The sequence below is a fragment of the Carlito syrichta genome, unplaced genomic scaffold (assembly GCF_000164805.1).
Source record: "Carlito syrichta isolate Samal-C Ts95f unplaced genomic scaffold, Tarsius_syrichta-2.0.1 Scaffold302555, whole genome shotgun sequence".
NCBI classification, from domain to species: Eukaryota; Metazoa; Chordata; class Mammalia; order Primates; family Tarsiidae; genus Carlito; species Carlito syrichta.
The window spans coordinates 273,898-293,564 of record NW_007246651.1 but is presented as its reverse complement, the minus strand read 5'-3'; the positions used below and the strand labels follow the sequence as shown (position 1 = coordinate 293,564).

The 19,667-nt window shown below is 40.7% G+C and overlaps 1 protein-coding gene across 1 annotated transcript in view; it reads right to left on the bottom strand.

Annotated features, from left to right (window-relative positions):
* Positions 1-2,843: 2,843 nt before the first annotated feature.
* Positions 2,844-19,667, bottom strand: part of SVOPL (SVOP like) — a 96,038-nt gene continuing 79,214 nt past the window's right edge. Inside the window, exons 14-15 of the mRNA XM_021711746.1 lie at positions 4,124-4,237; positions 2,844-2,864 (exon numbers count right to left, since the gene is read on the bottom strand). Of these exons, the coding sequence (XP_021567421.1) occupies positions 2,844-2,864; positions 4,124-4,237 (135 nt within the window). The remainder of the gene's footprint in view (positions 2,865-4,123; positions 4,238-19,667) is intronic.

Sequence of the window (19,667 nt, the reverse complement as noted above, 5' to 3'; positions counted from 1 at the left end):
ACTCATGAAAAAAAAATTTTAAATACTGTAAGAATTACCAAAATGTGACACAGACAAGAAATGAGTACATGCTGTTGGGAAAATGGTGCTGATAGACTTGCTCAACACAGTTGAAACAAACCTTCAATCTATAAAAAATGGAGTAACTGAAACACAATTAAGGTATGCTAGTAATTTCATGATAGGAAAGCTTGCTGCATTTTTAACGTAGCATCATGGATTCAAAGGTTTTCCCCCATAAAATAATGGAATTAGGGTAGAAATAAATGTATGGAAAGAAATTAGCTTATTCCCAACGTCTCAGTGATTACATATAAGACTCATTGTAATGTAAGAATATTTTATGAATAAGCAGCTTATAAATTATGGAAGCCATTATGTTAACTTTTGTTTGAATTTAATGACCATTCTAGTTTTGAAAGGCATAACAATATCATCCCAAGTTCTTGCCTCACCTACAAAATTTGAGTCCAGCTTTAGCTACAAACCTCATGAGAAAAAATCAAATATGCTTTGTGTAAGATTAAATATTTATATAACATAAAGGTTAACACACCTGATGGCAAGAAAGAAAGGCCATCTTTCCCCCACCATCTCCCACTCACCTTTCCAGTGTTAAAGTATATTTTATAAAAGTCAAGAGCTCAATATACAGTTACCCACGCTAAGTGCCTTATTTTGTAAAAAATGCCTAATCAGTTTATTATCAAGTAGCATGCAGAAGTAAGTCTTTTAGAATAACTGAAGATAAAATGCATTTTTCTCCTCTGGAGACATAGCTTTGCTGGTCTTCATTTAATTTGCTGGAAAAAGAAGTAATTTAATAGATCAGTAATATACTCAGTTTTTTTAAAAGTGTTGTTCATTCTCAGCTATCTGATACTAGAATCTAGCAATAGAAGGTTCTTTATTAAATTTATAAGGAATTAAGATCTTAGCGTTTACCTTTGTGTATCTGAATATGCAATGCTAGCTTTATTATTCAGTTATTCTAGTACAATGCAAGCAACATTTAGAAAAATTCACATAATTACACTCAGTAATTTTTTTGTATTTGTAGTGTAGCAGGCTTACAAAATGAGTTTCTTTGAGTAGTTCTAAAATAAAGTTGATAAAGATGTTAAAAATATTGACCAGGTTGGTTCAGCCAATCGATTACTGGAATGCAGTCTGTGTGTTGCTGACAGGAAATTACTATTTTTGGCATGTTCTTGTAAACAATTCTAGAAGCTTTATTTTATTCTTCATTAGTTGGTTTCATACGGTAAATGCTCACAACATTGAGACAGAGGGGTGCATGTGTGTCTGTCTGTCTGAAGATTTGCCCAAAGAAGACATGTAGCCCTTGAATGTCAGAGTCATCAAGGGCCATAAGCCCATGCAATTGTGTGTAGTGAACTTACATGTTAAAGTTCGAAGAAAATATCTAAAAGCCTATAAACAGACATGCAAGGTCATTTCATGATAGTGCTAAAACCAAGTCTCAGTCAACAGAAAGGGGAATAGTCCTTTGTACATGGATATGACTTGAAATGGAAGTCCATGAGGCACACTAGATGGTGACCCAGGTTTCTTTTTATATGTATTATTTGTAACACTTTTAAGTGAGCGGTAATTTATCATCACTTAATTTTTGCAGTCTGCTTTAAATTCTAGCCCCACCTACATGTTATCTGTTCCTTTAAACACGTTGCTCAACTTACCTTGTGCCTTAGTTTCCTTATTTGTGTAAAAGATATAGTAATCCTTTTATGTAAGATTAAAAGAAAGTATATGAATTTTCTAACTCAGAGGTCCTCAAACCCTAGGCCAGTGTCAGCCCATGGCATTTTAGGCACCGGACTGCACAGCAAAAGGTGAGCAGTCGGCGAGTGAGCAAGGCTTCATCTGTATTTACAGCCACTCCCCATCACTCACATTATTGCCTGAGCTCTATCTTCTGTCAGATCTGGAGTGTCATTACATTCTCATAGGAGCCCAAATCCTGTTGTGAACTCATTGAAGGATCTAGGTTGCTCATTCCTTATGAGAATCTAATGCCTGATTTGAGGTGAAGCCGAGGCGGTGATGCTAGCTAGCACTGAGGAGTGACTGCAAATACAGATTAATATTAGCAGTGGCCGAGCTTGGTGGCTCAGCCTGTAATCCCCAGCACTTTGGGAGGCCGAGGCGAATGGATTGCCTGAGCCCGTGGGTTCGAGAACAGCCTGGGCAACTTGGCAAGACTTCGTCTCTACAACAAATCAAAAATTAGCCGGGGTGTGGTAGCATGCACCTGTAGTTCTGGCTACTTGGAAGGCTGAGGCAGAGGGATCACCAGAGCCCAGCAGGTCGATGCTAGGGTAGCTGTGAGTGTGCCACTGCACTCCAGCCTGGGGAACAAAGTGAGACTCAAACTCAAAGAAAAAAAAAAAAAAAAAAAAACAGGTTTGACTGCACAGAAACCATAATCAATTGACTCATATCAAAACCATATCAGTGAGTGGCAAGTGAGTTGATGAACTTCAGTTGTGCGGCTATATTAGTCTGGGTGTGGCCCACCCATTATTTTATTTGCCACTACCATTTTACATTTTTTAAATGGTGAGTTGTATATTTCATTATATATTGCAACATTCTGAGATAAAGTGTACAGTAAATGTTATGTGCTCGAATCATCCCAAAACCATCCCTTCATCCTCTTGGAAAAATTATTCTTTTGCATAAACACAAAACTGGTCCCTGGTCCCTGATGTCAAAAAGGTTGGAAACCACTACTCTAATTCCATCTCTCTGGCTTTAAGCGTTCAGTGATGGATCATCTTTCCAAACAGGGAAACCTAAACAAAGCCCTAAACTTACAATTATTTGAAAGGTCGACTAATCTGATTAAGATGCATATTACCTTAATGACAAAGCCTTAAAGAGAAACTATGCTTTTTTTCCCCCTTTTACTCTATAGTGACTTCTTTGTATCTATCCACAGACAACAACCAAAGCAAATACTAAGGTGTCTACAGTTTACTATTTGAGTAGGACATGGAAGAGAGAGAGCAAGTCACATCCAGCAGTAGAGGCATCATAATCCTACAGCTTCATGTAGGGGCAGGCAACCAAACTCTTGCACCTAACCCAACTCTCCTTCCCCGCATGCACACACATGCCCTTGTATACACAGCAACAAACTTGGAGCTTAAGACAGGAAAACGTCAGGAGATGACCACAACTCACTAAATTTATAAGGGCAGAGGGGTAGGAGAGGCCCTTCTCTACAACTTTGCCTCTGAAAGGATACCTTATCTTTGGGGGCGGCTTTTTTCTGTACTTTGCAAAATAAATAGAGCAGTTGGCGCTGTTGACTTAATTCTGGATGGTGACAGGTGCTGCACTGAAGCTTTTGACTCAGTTCTCACAGGTACCAGGAGAAAGGCTGGACCAACACAGGAAGACCATGTAATCCCAAGGGGAATGCAAGCAGCTGTTGCAGCTCCATGGCCCACCTTCAGCTTTGCAGCAAGGCTTACCTCCAGATAGAAAGTGGAGGGGGAGAATGCTGAGGCCACACCATCTATCGTTCATCTAAGTCCCTGTTATTCAAACTACAACTTTACAGAAAAAAAAGTTTGACATGAATTAAATACTTTGACTTCATCCTGCTCAAAGCTATGTGTGGAAAAGCTGGAGACCTCACTTTTTCTGTTGGAGCCTGCTAAATATAGTGTGCTAACACAAACTTGGATATCATGCCTGCTTAAAAGAAGGATGTCTGTATATGTATATACTTCTTGAATTAGGCTCTTACTCTGTCACCCAGGCTGGAGTGCAATGGCACCATCATGGTTCACCACAGCCTTGACCTCTTGGGTTTGGGTGATCCTTCCGCCTCAGCCTCCCAAGTACCTGCGACTACAGGTATGCACCACCATGCCCAACTAATTTTATTTTTGTAGATACAAGGTCTTGCTATATTGCTCAGGCTGGTCTTAAACTCCTGGGCTCAAGTGATCTTCACACTTCAGCCTCCCAAAATGCTGGGATTACAGGCATGAGCTACTGCCCCCAGGCAGGATGCCCATATACCAAGTTCACGTCCTTTGGGCAAAACCTGGTAGTTGAGGAGACTTCAGTTTCCCGCAACACTTACCTGCAGGGCCCGACCTTTGGTCTCAATGGGGAGAGTAAATGCAGAAATGGCACACACAGCACAGACAAATGAGAACAGACACACTGCTCCCAGGAATGATGCACTCATGAGAACCTGCAAGTTACAAGAGATGACTCAATTTACTGCTCCCCAGTCACCTGTAGACTAATCCTTTATATCAAAGGGAAAATAAAGATTCCCTTCACCAGGACAGTCCTTTGCAGTCATTTTACAAATTATGCATTCCCCATGGATTGGTTCATTTGCGCCCAGCTGGTGTAGGCATTTTATGTGATTCCTCCATGAGCAGGGACTGGCATTAACATGCACCAGCCAGGTTAGCCCTCATTGCCACCCATCTGGCATCTCCAGAGCCATTTGTCTGAGGAAGAGGGGGGATCTGCCTATGTCCCCACCTCTTCTCATACCAATTCAGCTTGCTTAACATATAACCTTCTCACTTCATGCTGTGCCCCTCTGCCAAATATTTATCTTCTGCCTTCAGTTCTAGCAGGATGAAACAGGAGAAATTTTTTGTTTTTTGGAAGAGAGGTAATCTCAAGGTCTCTGAAATAATTACTAATATACCTTGTCTAATATACCTTGTCTCTGTTCACAATGCTTCACGTGTGACAACCAAAATTACCTATAAGGTATCTTTTTTTTTTTTAACTGTAATGATAGATTTATGCCCATCTGTATACATCCTTTGGTCTAGGTCTTTCACCCTGATACTGGCTAGTTCAGCACTCCATCTCATACCCCAGTCTCTCCAGGATTGGGTTCAAAGTAGCCAAGCACTTGATAACTGTCAACTAATCTCACAAGAACGGTTAAGTATGTCATGGTTGACAAACAGCAAGTTCCCCTAGAATCACAGCATATTGTAATTTAGAAAGACCTAGAAACTGTCTATTACAAACTTTTCACTTCATAGATGAGCCTGGAATAAGTGACTGGTCTTAGTAAACATTTATCCAAAGACACATGCAGATCCTGATACATAACCTGATGTTATTTATACCACTAACGTTTCCTTAGGTACACAATTTAGGAGCCCCTTTCCTCTGTATAAGGGCCGCTGCCTTCCAAATAGTGAATAATTCAATTGATCATGCAAAAGAACCTATGGCATTAACCTCACAAATTATCTTGTAATTGACCTAGCAAGTGTTAGGTCCTATTCTGCTTTTGTCCCCCAAAATAATTATGATTTCCCCAAACAGGAGATTGTATAACTTGTCTCTGTGGGGATACGTGTGTGTGCATGCGTATGTGTGCATGTGCGTGCACAAACTGCTGGAAGGCTGGGAAACAGGCTCAGAAAAGAGGTAGAAACCGAAAAAGGCCAGGCAATCTGAACCATGACCAAGTCATACCACAGTTAGCCATTTGTCTAGATTCTGTCATTGCTGCCACTTCTGTTATTGGACACCAAAATTCTTGCTACCACTAGAATGAATTTTAAAATATCCTCACTTCACATCCTTTGTACCAGATTTAAAGCCCTGGGTGATGTGAGACCCTGGAATTTAGGTCATGTAACAGGGCTCTACCAGCCAGGGTCCGGGAGAGCAACTAAGACTTGGTTTCCCTAGAGGGAGACAGGGCTCTGCTTCATAGCAAGATGCTGCAGTCAGTTACTGGATATTCTTACAGTAAATTCTGCCTAAGTTAACAAAAGTCAATTTCTACTGTTTGAAGAAAAAAAAAACTGAGTAATATCTAATTATAAAAATCATCTGGGAATTTTGTTAAAATATAGATTTTCAAGGACCCTTCTTGATTTTCCATATCAAAAGGAAAGAGATCTGTTAATTTCTACTTGTAAAAAGCAGTCCAGATGAAGGACAAAGAGGGACAATACATTATGACAGAAGGGTCAATCCACCAAGAAGACATAATTGTTCTATTTTTAGGTCTTGGGTACAGTGGCACAATCACAGCTCACCACACCCTCAACTTCCTGGGCTCAGCTGATTCTTCTGCCTCAGCCTCGTGAGTAACTAGCACCTCAGGTGCCCATCACCAAACCCAGCTAATAATTATTTTTTTTTAGAGACAGTATCACTATGTTGCCTAGGCAGCTCTCAAACTTCTGGGCTCAAGCAGTCCTCTGGCCTCCACCTCCCAAAGTGCTGGGATTACAGGTGTGAGCCACCGCACTCAGCCTATGTTATCCTAAATGTCATACACCAAACAAAAGAGCTTCAAAATACATTCAGTGACTGGGTGTGGTGGCTCACACCAATAATCCCGGCACTTTGGGAGGCCAAGGCAGAAGGGTTGCTGGAGCCCAGGAGTTCAAGACCTGCCTAGGCAACACAGGGAGACCTCATCTCTATAAAACAAGCAAAAAAATTCACAAGAAAATACATTCAGCAAAAACGGATAGAACTGAAAGAAGAAGCAAACAGATTCACATGTAGCTGGAGACTTCAATACTCCTCTCTCAACAATTGACAGAACTTTATGACACCATCAACCAACAGGATCTAATTGACATTTGTAGGAAAGTTCACTGAACAACAACAATACATATTCTGTTCAAGTGCCCATTTGACATTCACCAACAACAACCATACCCTGGGCCATAAAATGAACCTTAACAGATTTAAAAGAATTAAAATCAGAATCTGTTCTCTGACTAAAATGATGTCACTCTAGAAATAAAAAGATAACAAAATCCGCAAACACTTCTAAACACTTCTCCACTTTCCATGGGTCAAAGAACACAATGTCTCAGGAAAATGTCTCAGGAAAAAGGAAAAATACAGCTGGATGCAGTGGCTCACGCTTATAATCCCAGCACTTTGGGAGGCAGAGACAAGAGGATTGCCTGAGTCCAGGGGTTCAAGACCAGTCTGAGCAACTTGGTGAGACCTCATCTCTACAATAAATCAAAAAATTAGCCAGATGTGGTGGTACACACCTGTGGTTTCAGCTACTTGGAAGGCTAAGGCAGAAGGATCACCTAAGCCCAGCAGGTCGAGGCTGTGGTAGCCATGAGCTCCAGCCTGGGCAACAGAGTGAGACCCCTACTCAAAAAAAGAAAGAAAGAAAGAAAATACATCGAATGGAATGAAATCACATTTTAAATCTGTAGGACACAGCTTATAGGACAAAAACAAAATACTTAGGAATAAACTCAAGAACAAATGTACAAGAAGCATGAAGAAAATAACTCTACTAAGTACATAAAATTGAATAAATCTATTTCTGTTCTTAGAAAAATGCAATCTTATAAAAATACCATTCTCATCAAAATGATCTATAATTCTATTGGAAATCAAAGTCCCAGTAGGATGTGGGGTGAGGGGATGATTCTAAAGTTAATTCGAAAGAACTAATGTGAGAAAAATGAGGAGACTTCTAAAAACTTATGTGTAGTGGTGGGGGAGGCTGAGGGAGGTTATTAACCTTGAGAACATTAAACACAAAGTTAGAGTCATTAGCTGTATGGTGTTGGTGCCAGAATACAGTGATCAGTAAAGCAATGAGTCACTAAACGAACCCAAGTATCTATGGAAATATGGCTTATCATAAAAGGATATGTTAAGTCAGTTGAGGAGAGGCAGATGAAATGATAATTTATGACCTAGGGACAACCACAGAGGCATTGCTTTGTTAATTTCTAAAACTAGACCTCAGGCTTTATGCATAAATTGTGAATAACCAAAGAATTTAATGGGTTGGATGAAACATTGAAAGTCTTTGAACTTTCGATGTTTCATAAATATTTTTAGTACTATGAATGAATGAAAGTGATGAAGGCCATTTAAGCATGACAGGAAACAACCACCCTAAGTGAAAATAGTTGGTACTTGACTACAAATTTAAAATTTTGCATGCCAAAAACTTGACAGTAAAATCAAAAGGCAAACAATACAAAAATATCTGTAGTAAATGGCTAACAGCCTGTTGAAAAATTGCAAATCACATAAGCAATTTTTAAAGGAAATATAAATGGATAATAAAAGATTCTCAACTTTATTAACAATGAACAAAGTACAAATTAAGAAATGATATAATTTATTGTTCACCAGATTTAAAAACTTACTATCCCTTTTTGGTGATGAGGAGGGGAAACAGAGGTGCTTGTTTAAGAATGTTTATAGACCTGAAGAGACATTTCTCCAAAAAAGACATAGGAATGGCCGACATGTATATGAAAAGGTGCTAAACACCACTAATCATCAGGAAAATGAAAATCAAAACCATAGTGAGAGCTCTCACCTCACACCTGTTAGAATAGCTATCATCAAAAAGACAATACCCACTGTCAGTGGGAATAGCGATTGGTGCAGCCATTATTAAAACAGTATGGGCCAGGCTCGGTGGCTCAGCCTATAATCCCAGCACTTTGGGAGGCCGAGGCAAGTGGATTCGAGACCAGTCCAGACAACTTGGTGAGACCTTGTCTCTACAATAAATGAAAAATTAGCCAGGTGTGGTAGCGAGTGCCCGTAGTTCCAGCTACTTTGAAGGCTGAGACAGAAGGATCATCGGAGCCTAGCAGGTTGACACTGGGGTGGCTGTGAGCGTACCACTGCGCACTGCAACCTGGCGATGGAGTGAGACTCCAACAAAAAAAAAAGAGAGACTCCAACTTAAAAAAAAAAAAAAAAAAAGCAAAGCAAAACAAAAAACAGTATGGAGGTTCTTAGAGAAATTAAAAAGAAAACTGCCATATGATCCAACAATTCCTCTGCTGGGTATAAATCCAAAGAAAATAAAATCACCACCTCATAAAGATAACCTCACTCTCAACATTCATTGCAGCATGATTTATAGTAGCCAAACTATGGAAACAACTAAAGTGTCCATCAACAGATGAATGGATGGAAAAAAATGTGGTATACATACAATACATAGACACATTCAGCCTTAAAAAAGAATAAAATTAGCTGGGCATGGTGGCTCATGCCTGTAATCCCAGCACTTTGGGAGGCAGAGGTGAGAACATTGCCTATGCTCAGGAGTTTGAGACCAGTCTGAGCAACATGGAGAGACGTCGTCTCTACAGTAAACAAATTTCAAAAATCAGCTGGGCATGATCTCGCATGCCTGTGGTTCCAGCTACTTGGAAGGCTGAGGCGGAAGGATCACCTGAGCCCAGCAGGTCGAGGCTGTGGTAGCCATGAGTGTGTCACTGCACTCCTGCCTGGGCAATAGAGTGAGACTCTGACTCAGAAAAAAAATAAATTCTGTCATTTGTGACAACATGGTTGAGCCTGGAGGACATTGTGCTGAGTAAAATAAACTAGGCATAAAAAAACAATTATTGCATGATTTCACTTATATGTGGAATCTTAAAATTAAAAAAAAAATCAAATACATATGAAAAGAGCAAAACAGTGGTAACCAGGGGCAGCAGGGAATGGGAAAATGTGTGTGTGTTGGGGGAGAATAATGATTTATAAGTGAGGCACGGTGGCTCATGCCTGGAATTCCAACACTTTGGTAGGTGGCAGCAAGAGGATTGCCTCAACCCAGGAGTTTGAAACCAGCCTGGGCAACTTGGTGAGACTTTGTCTCTACAATAAATCAAAAAGTTAGCCAGGTGTAGTGGCACACACCTTTAGTCCCAGCCCCTTGGAAGACTGAGGTGGAAGGATCACCTGAGCTCAGCAGGTCAAGACTGCAGTGGCCATGAACATGCCACTGCACTCCAGCCTGGATGACAGTGAGACTGACTCACAAAAAAAAGCGTTTATAATACGTTATTATATTGAGAAGTGTATAAATTTGAAAAATATAGAAGACGGTTTGACAAGATGAGTCATAATTTTTTAAATGTACACCCTTTGACTTGGAAGTTATCCAGTAGACGTATTCTACAAAATTCTGCTTTTCCCTGACATGCTCCTGAGTCTCACTTCCTACTGGCCTCTGCGCTGTTGTGGAGGCCCTCCCTAACCACCCCATCACTATTTACTAGCTCCTTTCCTTGTTTTATATGTCTTCATAGTGTTAGTAAATAGTATTTAACTGTTTGCCTCTTGTCCATTCTCCACTAGAATGTAACTTCAAAGAATTTGGGATCGTGACTGTTTTGAACAGTGTCCAGAACAAAAAGGGGCTCAATAACTGAATGTTAAATGATTAGAGGCTAGGCGCAGTGGCTCACACCTATAATGGTAGCATTTTGAGAGGCCAAGGTGGGAATATCAATTAAGGCCAGAAGTTTAAGACCAGCCTGGGAAACATAGTAAGTCCCCATCACCACAATCAATCAATCAATAAAATGATTAAAATTGTACATAAACTGTGTGAAATGGCACATGCCTGTAGTCCCAGCTACTTGGCAGCTGAGGAGAAGGATCATTTGATTCCAGAAGATGGAGAATGCAGTGAGCCATGCTCATGCCTGTGAACAGCCTCTCCAGCCTGGGCAACACAGACCCCGTCACTTTAAAAACAAACAAAAAAAGTGTTGTGCATAATTTTTAGTGTCCCATTGTTTGTAGTTAGCAGAAAAAATAAAATAGAAATCATTTATTTATCAACAAGGCAATGGCTATCGAATTGTGGCACATTTGTGCAATGGAAATTCATGCACACTTAAAAGACTGCGGTTGATCTGCATATATTGATATAAGATTATTAGTGAGAAAAGGCAAATTGCAATATGTAGTTATATATGTAGATGTATGTAGATGTTTATACACAGATGTATCTACATATGGACTTACACAGATGTAGATATGTACTGTAAAGAGGTGTCTGATGGGCAGCCTCTTTCAGGTCCTCCTCCCATTGTGGGAGCTTTTCTGTCTTCTTAATAAATCCTACTTAAAAAAAGCGGGGGGTATCTGACTCCATTTGATTTTACTGATACCTTTAAAACTCACTCCTCCTTCCTCTCTTGCACCTCAACATCTGGACAAGCTGATGAGAAGACCTCGATATTCCTTATTTTGGTGCTAGCAGGAGATTTATACCATGCAAGCCTCTGCACATGCACGGGCATCCCCACACTGATTCCACCCTAACTACAATAAACACCCAGGTCAGTCACCTTCCTCTCAGGAGGTCTCGGACCCACAAAAGAAGACTGCCATACTCTCCGTGCATGAGACCTCAGTTTTGTAATTCAATGAGAAACCTTTTCATTCCCTCTTGGTTTGTGTGTCACATCATCAATCTCAACATCTGGACTGAACTTTGGAAGGGGAGGTGCATTCCTTCTGACTCCACAGGTCACCATAACATAGTTATATAGGCATATAAGGAGGACCGCAAAAAACTGTGGAATTTTTAGAAAATTGTATATTCTTATGTTTAAACTTCAGTTACCTTCAAAATACTCTCCGTTTCACGCAATACACCTATGGAGATGCTTTTCCACTGCTCTTGTTTTTTGTTTTGTGTTGGAGTCTCACTCTGTCACTGAGGCTAGAGTGCAGTAGCATGCTCATGGCTACTGCAGCCTTGACTTGCTGGGCTCAGATAATCCTTCCGCCTCAGCCTTCCAAGTAGCTGGAACTACAGGACTGCACCAGCATGCCTGGCTAATTTTTTTTTTTTTTTTTTCTTTCTTAACTGTAGAGACAATGACTCACCAAGGTGCCCAGGCTAGTCTCCAATCCCTGAACTCAGGCAATTCTCTCGACTTTACCTCCCAAAGTGCTGGGATTACAGGAATGAGCCACCTGGCCTGACCTCAAAATAGTTTTTGAATTCATCAATTGTGATGCCTTTTAGTGTTTCCGCCATTTTTTTTTCCCACCTCTTCCACATCAGCAAAACCTTTCCCTTTGAGGACTTTTTTCATGTGGGGAAACAAAAAAGAATGTGCTCAGAGCAAGATCAAGTGAATAGGGAGAGTGAGGCACAGGGGTCATGCTGCTTTTGGTAAAAAACTGCTGAACACTCAGCATGGTGTAAATCACCCATCCTGAAATCTACAAAAACGTTGAAAGAATCTCCAAAAAAAAATCACTGAAGCCAAATGCAGCCTCTCACAACAATGCTAACTGGTAAACGGATGCTCATAGGTTCCTTAGAACACTTACCTAGAGGGGGCTTATGTATGCAGATATCAATGTGTGGAAGTAAAAATATCTACAAACATACATGTGATGTTGCTGAGCTTGGGGAGGATCGCCTCAGTGACAGAGAAAGAGCATTCTCCAGTTAGGCCCAGTACTACCACAACTTTCCATTTCCTTGGAAGTTGAAAGTCTTTTCCCCAGGGGTGTGATCCTTGAACTGTACTTAGACCAGACTCTTGATTCCATCACAGGAAAGAATTCAAGAATGAGTTACAGAAAGTAAAGGGAAGAGCTTTCATTTGAACCAAAAATACACACTCTAATAGGACAGTGCCAGCCATCTCTAAAAGGGAAATGCACTGGAAGGTAGAGAGAGCTGGTTTTTTATCTAGTTTTATTGTATCTGTTTTATGTCAGTGTCAAGCCATAGGAAACTATATCAGGTTCATGTCAGTTATAAGTTACAGGAAGTTTCTTAACCTCCAGCTCATTTTCCATTCCTCCCTAAGCATAAGCTAGCTAGCCTGCCTCATCTGCATCTATGTATAATATATTAATATATACATATATATAAAATATACATAGCTATCTACCTATATATACACACACCTACATATATCACTGGTACACACACAGACACAGTCTGAGAGACACAATATATGTATACAAAAGCATCTGAAGTAATATACTCCAAACTATTAACAGTAGTCAACTCTGGTATTAGAATTACAGGAATTTTTTCCTTTCTTATAACCTACAGGTCACATTTGACAGTTTACTCTAGAAGTAGACAGGCTTCCAAATTAATCCATAGGTCTTGTGACTCAATGATGACATTCTGTCTCCAAGTAAAAAAATCTTATGGTAAGTTCTTCAAATTATTCAAGTACTAAACAATGTATAACCTGCTGACACTGAATTGGATGCTGATTCATGTTAAGATTAGCTGAAGTATGACATTCACTGGCTGTCTTGCATGTAGACATTTATCCTGTTTGTTGTGATAAGTAGTTAATGATTATAACTTCTGTACTGTCTTCTTCAATGAAAGGAAGACAACTCCAGTGTGAGGAGTCCTCCTCCCTTCTTTTAAACTTTCCTACAGAAATCTTTTACCTTGTGACAGACTCCAGAACACTCCCAACCTTGTTAGTGTGTCTTCCCACATCTATCATCATATTTGACTTTCAATAAACCTGTTAAAACTCATTTCTGCCTCAACAACTTTAATTCTGATCAACACTGTTATACATTTCTATACTTGAAATTTCACAACAGGTATATTTTTTATGTTCAGAAAAAAATGTTAAAATTAGTGTAAACCTTGTTAATAGAAAATAGATTTTAAAAATGAACTAAACCCTGAATTGTACCCCACAATTTAAAAATAACATAAAATATTTAAAAAGAAGAACTATATGTCAAAGCAGTTGAAAAAAGTTAATAAACCCAAGAAACTAGTGCAAAAGAATTAATAAAAACAAAGCCTAAATAAGTAAATTAGAAAATAGAAGCAAGTGGAGTTGATAAATTGTTCCAAGAGTGAATTCATTTTAGAAAAAAAAAATAGGGTGGGCTCAGTGGTTCAGCCTATAATCCCAGCACTTTGGGAGGCCAGGGCGAGTGGATTGCCTGAGCCTGTGGGTTGGAGACCAGCCCGGGCAACTTGGTAAGACCTCGTCTCTACAACAATAAAAAAAAAAAAATTGCTGAGCATGGCAGCACGCACCTCTAGTTCTGGCTACTTGGAAGGCTGAGGCGGAAGGATCGCCAGAGCCCAGTAGGTCAAGACTGCAGTGGCTGGGAATGTGCCACTGCACTCCAGTCTGGGCGACAGAGTGAGACTCCCACTCAAAAAATAAAAATAAAAAAATAAATCTAGAGATTAAGGTGAAAATCGTGGAATTAAGAATGTGAAAGAGAAAATAATCATACAAAGAATCATAAGAGAATACTCTCCACAGTTCTTTGCTAATAAATTTGCTAATAAATGAAGAAGATATTCGATAAATACATTTCCCGACATTCACTCAAAAAAAGATAAAACTAAGAGAAATAACCAGAAAAGAAACTGAGAGAATGGCCAAAGAACCACATCCTCAAAAATGCCAGGATTCGCTCCAGGGAGCAGTTCTTTCATATCTCCAAGAAGCAGAGTCTAGAGAAAAAATAAAATTTCTCATGTCTTCTTAAGGAAACCAGGATGACAATGATTCTGGAACCTAATGAGGGTAAAACACACACCCACAAACAATCCCAGCCACCATCTCATTTATAAGTATCGATTCAAAAATGATAAAAGTCCTGGCAAATAAAACAAAGTGGTCCACTAACAGAATAAAAGGCTCTGCTCAGCCTTTTGGGGCCATACTTGCATTGCAGCCTGAGGACTCTCCTCACCCACTCCTGCCCGCTCTCTCACTGCCCCTTCCTGATGTTTTACGGTCAATCTCCTGCATGTGTGATTCCATGTTGTCATCAGTTTTTCCAAGGACCCAAACTCATCCATAAGACATTGTAATAAAATACGTAGATACAGATGAATATAAAAAACAAATTGGGTTTCTATATACAAAAAAACAACCTGCTAGAAATACCATTTGCAAAATGTTTTGAGTGCCAGGTTGCCCGAGTAGGAGACACTGTAGTAGGAGTTAGGAAGACAAAAATTAGCAAAAAATATGCTTATGTCTTGGTCCTCATGGGGAGTAAGTGAAACGAGCTAAATCAGTTAATAAAATCAAATTGCTAGCAAAAAAAAAGTATCAACCAGTTTACTCCATTTTGTTTAAAACTTCCATCTTAGTTGCCTACCTGACCTAAGAATCATTCCTCAGAGCCTACGTGTGATTACAGTAACGACCCCATGAACACAGACCCCCAGCTTTGTCCCCTTTGGGCAGGTCATGCTGACCATTTCCTGCTGATTGTTACAAAACTCCTTAGCCATAAGTTCCATGTAATTGTGTGCTTTGTTAACTGAAATCAAATGTTACGCTTTGCAAAACCCCATTGTTACATTTTCATATTTTGTTCTTATATTTTGTTAGTGATCTAACCAAGGTAACTCCTTTGTGTAATAATTCTTCTACCTTGTCTCTATGTAACTACCTTAAACTATATCTTATTAGCAGAACTCGAGGGACTTTCCGGGCACCGGGCACCGGGCACCAGCTATACCTAGAACATGAAATTAATCAAAACTCCCTAACAATCAAAAGTTCCCATTTTAGTTGCCAAGTTGTTAGTAATGGTTGCTGTGGTCACTAAGTTGCTATGTAAGCCAACACTGCAAATTTGACCTATGAAAACTTGTCACAAACTCCACTAGTTTGTCAAGAGTTTTTCTGGTGTTTGCCTGCTATTGACCCATGTGTTAATAAAGGACTCATAATGAATTAGACTCAGTTTGCTGGCGTGACTTATCCTCGCTTACTTGGTCATAACATAAGTTCTATTGGGAGAGATCAATTTTAAATAGCCTGGCAAATAAATAGGCAATTACCATCTGTTAAGTGATGTGGAGGAAAGCATCAAGGTGCCATAAGAGCTCACAGCAGGGCATGGGCACTGGGAAGCACATCCCTAAGGAGGTAATGAATCCTGGCTAACTGAAGGGATGGAGTGGAGGGAAAGGCTTCCGGGGCAAGAGAACAGTAGGTGAGAAAATAACTGCAGCACTCTTGATACATTACAGGAACTACAGCTGAGACAACAGAGAGAAAGAGTCCAAGCAGGGGCCTGTTATGGTCTGAGTCCCTCACATAAATCCGCATGTTGAAGCCCTAACCCCCAGTGTGATGACATTTAGAGACAGAGCCTTTGGGAAGTAATTAGTTCCTGATGAAATCACCAGGGTGGAAATCAGTGCCCTTGTAAGAAGAAGAGGAGCCTCCAGAGCTCTCTCTCCACCGTGTGAAGACGTAACAATAAGAAGACGGCCCACAAGCCAGGAAGAGGGTCCTCACCAGAACCTAATCATGCTGGCAAACTGATCTCAGACTTCTAGCCTCCAGAACTGTGAGAAATAAATGTCTGTGTAAACCACACTTTCTGTAGTGTTACAGCAGCTGGAGCTAAGGCAGGGCCTCACTGGTAAAGTCCTGTGAATGACAAGGATTTTGGTCTTTATGGAAGAGGAAGAGACAGAAGGTCATACACACAAGAGGGATATGAGCTCTGCATGGATCCAGTAGAAAGATGAGCTGAAGGAGAGTACACAAAAAACCAGTCAGGATGCTATTTCAGCAGTCCAGGGAACAGTGACAGTAGTGGAACCAGAGTGCTGCTGGTAGCGGAAAGGCAGTAGGATGATTCAGGGTGCATTCAGAGGGTAAATCCACATGCCTTGGGGATTGACTAAGAAGATGAAAGAGAGAAGAGAGAAGGATGATCCCAGGTTGGACAGCGAAGCCATTCACTGATGGAAGCTGTGGAAAGAGAGTACGTTCAGGGAGAAATGGCAGGAGTTTAATTTCAGACCTGCTAGAGTGAAGATGCTTTTGAGACATTCAAGTGAAAATGTTGAGGAGGTAATCAGATGGATGGATCTGGAGCCCAGAAGCAAGGCCTAGACTAGAGATATACATTTCAGAGTCATGAGCTTAAGTTTGGTAATTGAATCATAAAAATGAATGGTATCAATTCCAAGGAGAGTAAAATAAGAAAAGAACTAGTACTGGGCAATAAGAAATGCACAACAAAAGAAAGAAAGAGTGGACAAAAGAGACTGAGAAGCAGCAGCCATAAAGGTCAGAGGAAACCCACAAGTGCTTAAATGATGAAGCCACTGGAAGAGGACGGAGAGACACAAGCGGAGAGCTTGGCCAGCAGCACCTCACGTAGGGGAAAGGTCAAGTGCGACGAGGGATTAAAATGGCCCCTGGATTTTGAGACACAGAGGTCACTGGAGACCTCATCAGGAATCATTTTGGTGGAGTAGGGATGGCTGTGGTCAGGTTGGAGGGGGTGAAGGAATGAGTGGAGGGCAGGACTTGGAGAGGAAGGGGAACTCTTTTAAGGGGTTTGGCTGGAAAGAGGAGGAAATAGATAGTGAGCGGGGCTGAGTTTACAGTTTGCAGGCTGTGGGATCCGAAGCACATTAAACTGCCGACTAGAAGGATTCAGCATTGAGGGAGATTGAAATCACAGAAGGGATACGATTATAAACCTGAAAAGCTCCAGAGACTCAAATGAGAAACCATTTGGGATACGTTCAGTAAACTGACTATTTAACAATCAATGGACAAAACAAATCAATAGCCTTCTGAATACAGATAACTATTTAGACTGTTAAAATAGAACTTATAATGAAAGAGAAAAAATATATTTACAATATCAACAAAAAGCCATAAGACACCTAGGGATAAACTTAACAAGACATGCAGAATCTATTTGAAGAAAACAATAAAATCCCAGTGAGAGGCACAGAAGGAAAATTGAACAAATGGAGAGACAGACCTTGTTCTTAGATAGGTAGACAATATTGTAAGAAAAAATTCTATTTTTTCTTAACTGACACATTTAACAAATTGACAATTAAAGTCTTAATAGAATTTGGGCAGACAGAAAAGGCAGAGTATGACTAAAAGATTCTAAGGCACGTCTGAGAAATTTCGAAGAGCAATGAGATGGGTTTTGGAAATGTGCTATAAGTCTCATTAGGTTCATGGAAAGAATGTAATAATGACTGAAGCAGACTGATCAATGAACTAAAAACAGTGAGTTGAAAATAGGCCAAATAATTGTGAGAACATAAGCAAACAGACATTTCTAACCCATGAGCAAAAAAATGGATTGTTCAATAAATAGTGTTGTGACAACCAGCTTGCCTCTTGGGAAATCATAAAACTACATATTTTCTACACCCGATCTCACACCTCAACAAACTCCAATGGTCTGAAAGAGGGCATGGCAGGATTTCTGGGTCAGAATCAGGGATGCAATCACTTTGTGAAATTTTTTTTTTTTTTTTTTTGAGTCAAAATCTCACTCTGCCTCCCAGGTTGGAGTGCAGTGGCATGCTCACAGCCACCGCAGCCTCAACTTGCTGGGCTCAGGTGATCCTTCTGCCTCAACTTTCCAATAACTGGAACTACAGGTGTGCACCACCATACCCGGCTAACTTTTTGATTTATTGTAGAGATGAAGTCTCGCCAAGTTGCCCAGCTGGTCTCAAACCTCTGAGTTTAGGGAATTCTCCCACCTCCGCCTCCCAAAGTGCTGAGATTACAGGCATGAGATACCACGCCTGGCCACTTTGTGAAGATTAAGTTGGACACTTTTTTTTTTTTGAGTTGAAGTCTTACTCTGTCGCCCAGACTGGAGTGCAGTGGCCGCTCCCGGTCACCGCAGCCTCGACCTGCTGGGCTCCGGCGATCCTTCCGCCTCAGCCTTCCAAGTAGCTGGAACTACAGGCGCACGCTACCATGCCCGGCTGATTTTTTGATTTATTGTAGAGATGAGGCCTCGCTGCCCAGGCGGGTCTCAAACCCGCGGGCTCAGGCAATCCACTCACCTCAGTCTCCCAAAGGCGCGGGATTACAGGCTGAGCCACCAAGCCCGGCTAAGCTGGGCACTTATGATGTGGGCCTTTCCGTGTGCTATGCTTCAACAAAAAATTTACACTCCCTGCTTCCCCCTTCAAAAAAAGAAGAGGCCACAGAAGTTCTGGAAGCAGAAGTGTGTATTTTCATAATCCTAATCGCTAAACCCAGAAATTGTAGGGGGGAATATGAATACATTTGAATGTCTGTGAACTTGAAATTCCTACACAGCAACAGAAGACATAAACAAGATTGAGAGACAGATGGAAAATCTCTTAATATGACTGCAAAACGGGGAATATTTACAATATTTCAAATGTGGTTAAAATCACATATGTATGATACACATATACATATTCTTACCAATCAATGTTTTAAAGACTGAATTGAAAAATGGACAAGTGCCTGAGTGGGCAAGCTAAAAAAAGATAAATTACCCAATTAAAATATGAAAAAGAACATTCAGTATCGTTTCTAATAAGAGAAACACTAATTACAATAACAAAGAGGTATCACTTATTGCCAGTGAGGCTGGCAAGGACGAAAGATGAAAAAACTGTTTGGCAGATGTGCAGCAACAGGCTCTGTGCCCTGTGCGCACTCCCGGGAGACAGCTTTAGCATAATGTACCGAAACACAGAACAGGCCAACCCCTTGATCTGATTTCTGAGAATTTACCCTAAGCAAATAGGCTCACACCTGTAATCCCAACACTTCGGGAGTCTGAGATGGGAGGATTACTGGAGACCAAGAGTTCAAGACCAGCCTGGGCAACATAGCGAGGCCTCATCTCTACAAAAAATTTTACAATTAGCCGGGCTCGGTGGCTCAGCCTGTAACCTGTGCCTTTGGGAGGCTGAGGTGAGTGGATTGCCTGAGCCCGTGGGTTCGAGACCCGCCTGGGCAGACGAGATCTCATCTCTACAATAAAATCAAAAAGTTAGCCAGGCATGGTAGCGCACGCCTGTAATTCCGGCTACTCGGAAGGCTGAGGCAGAAGGA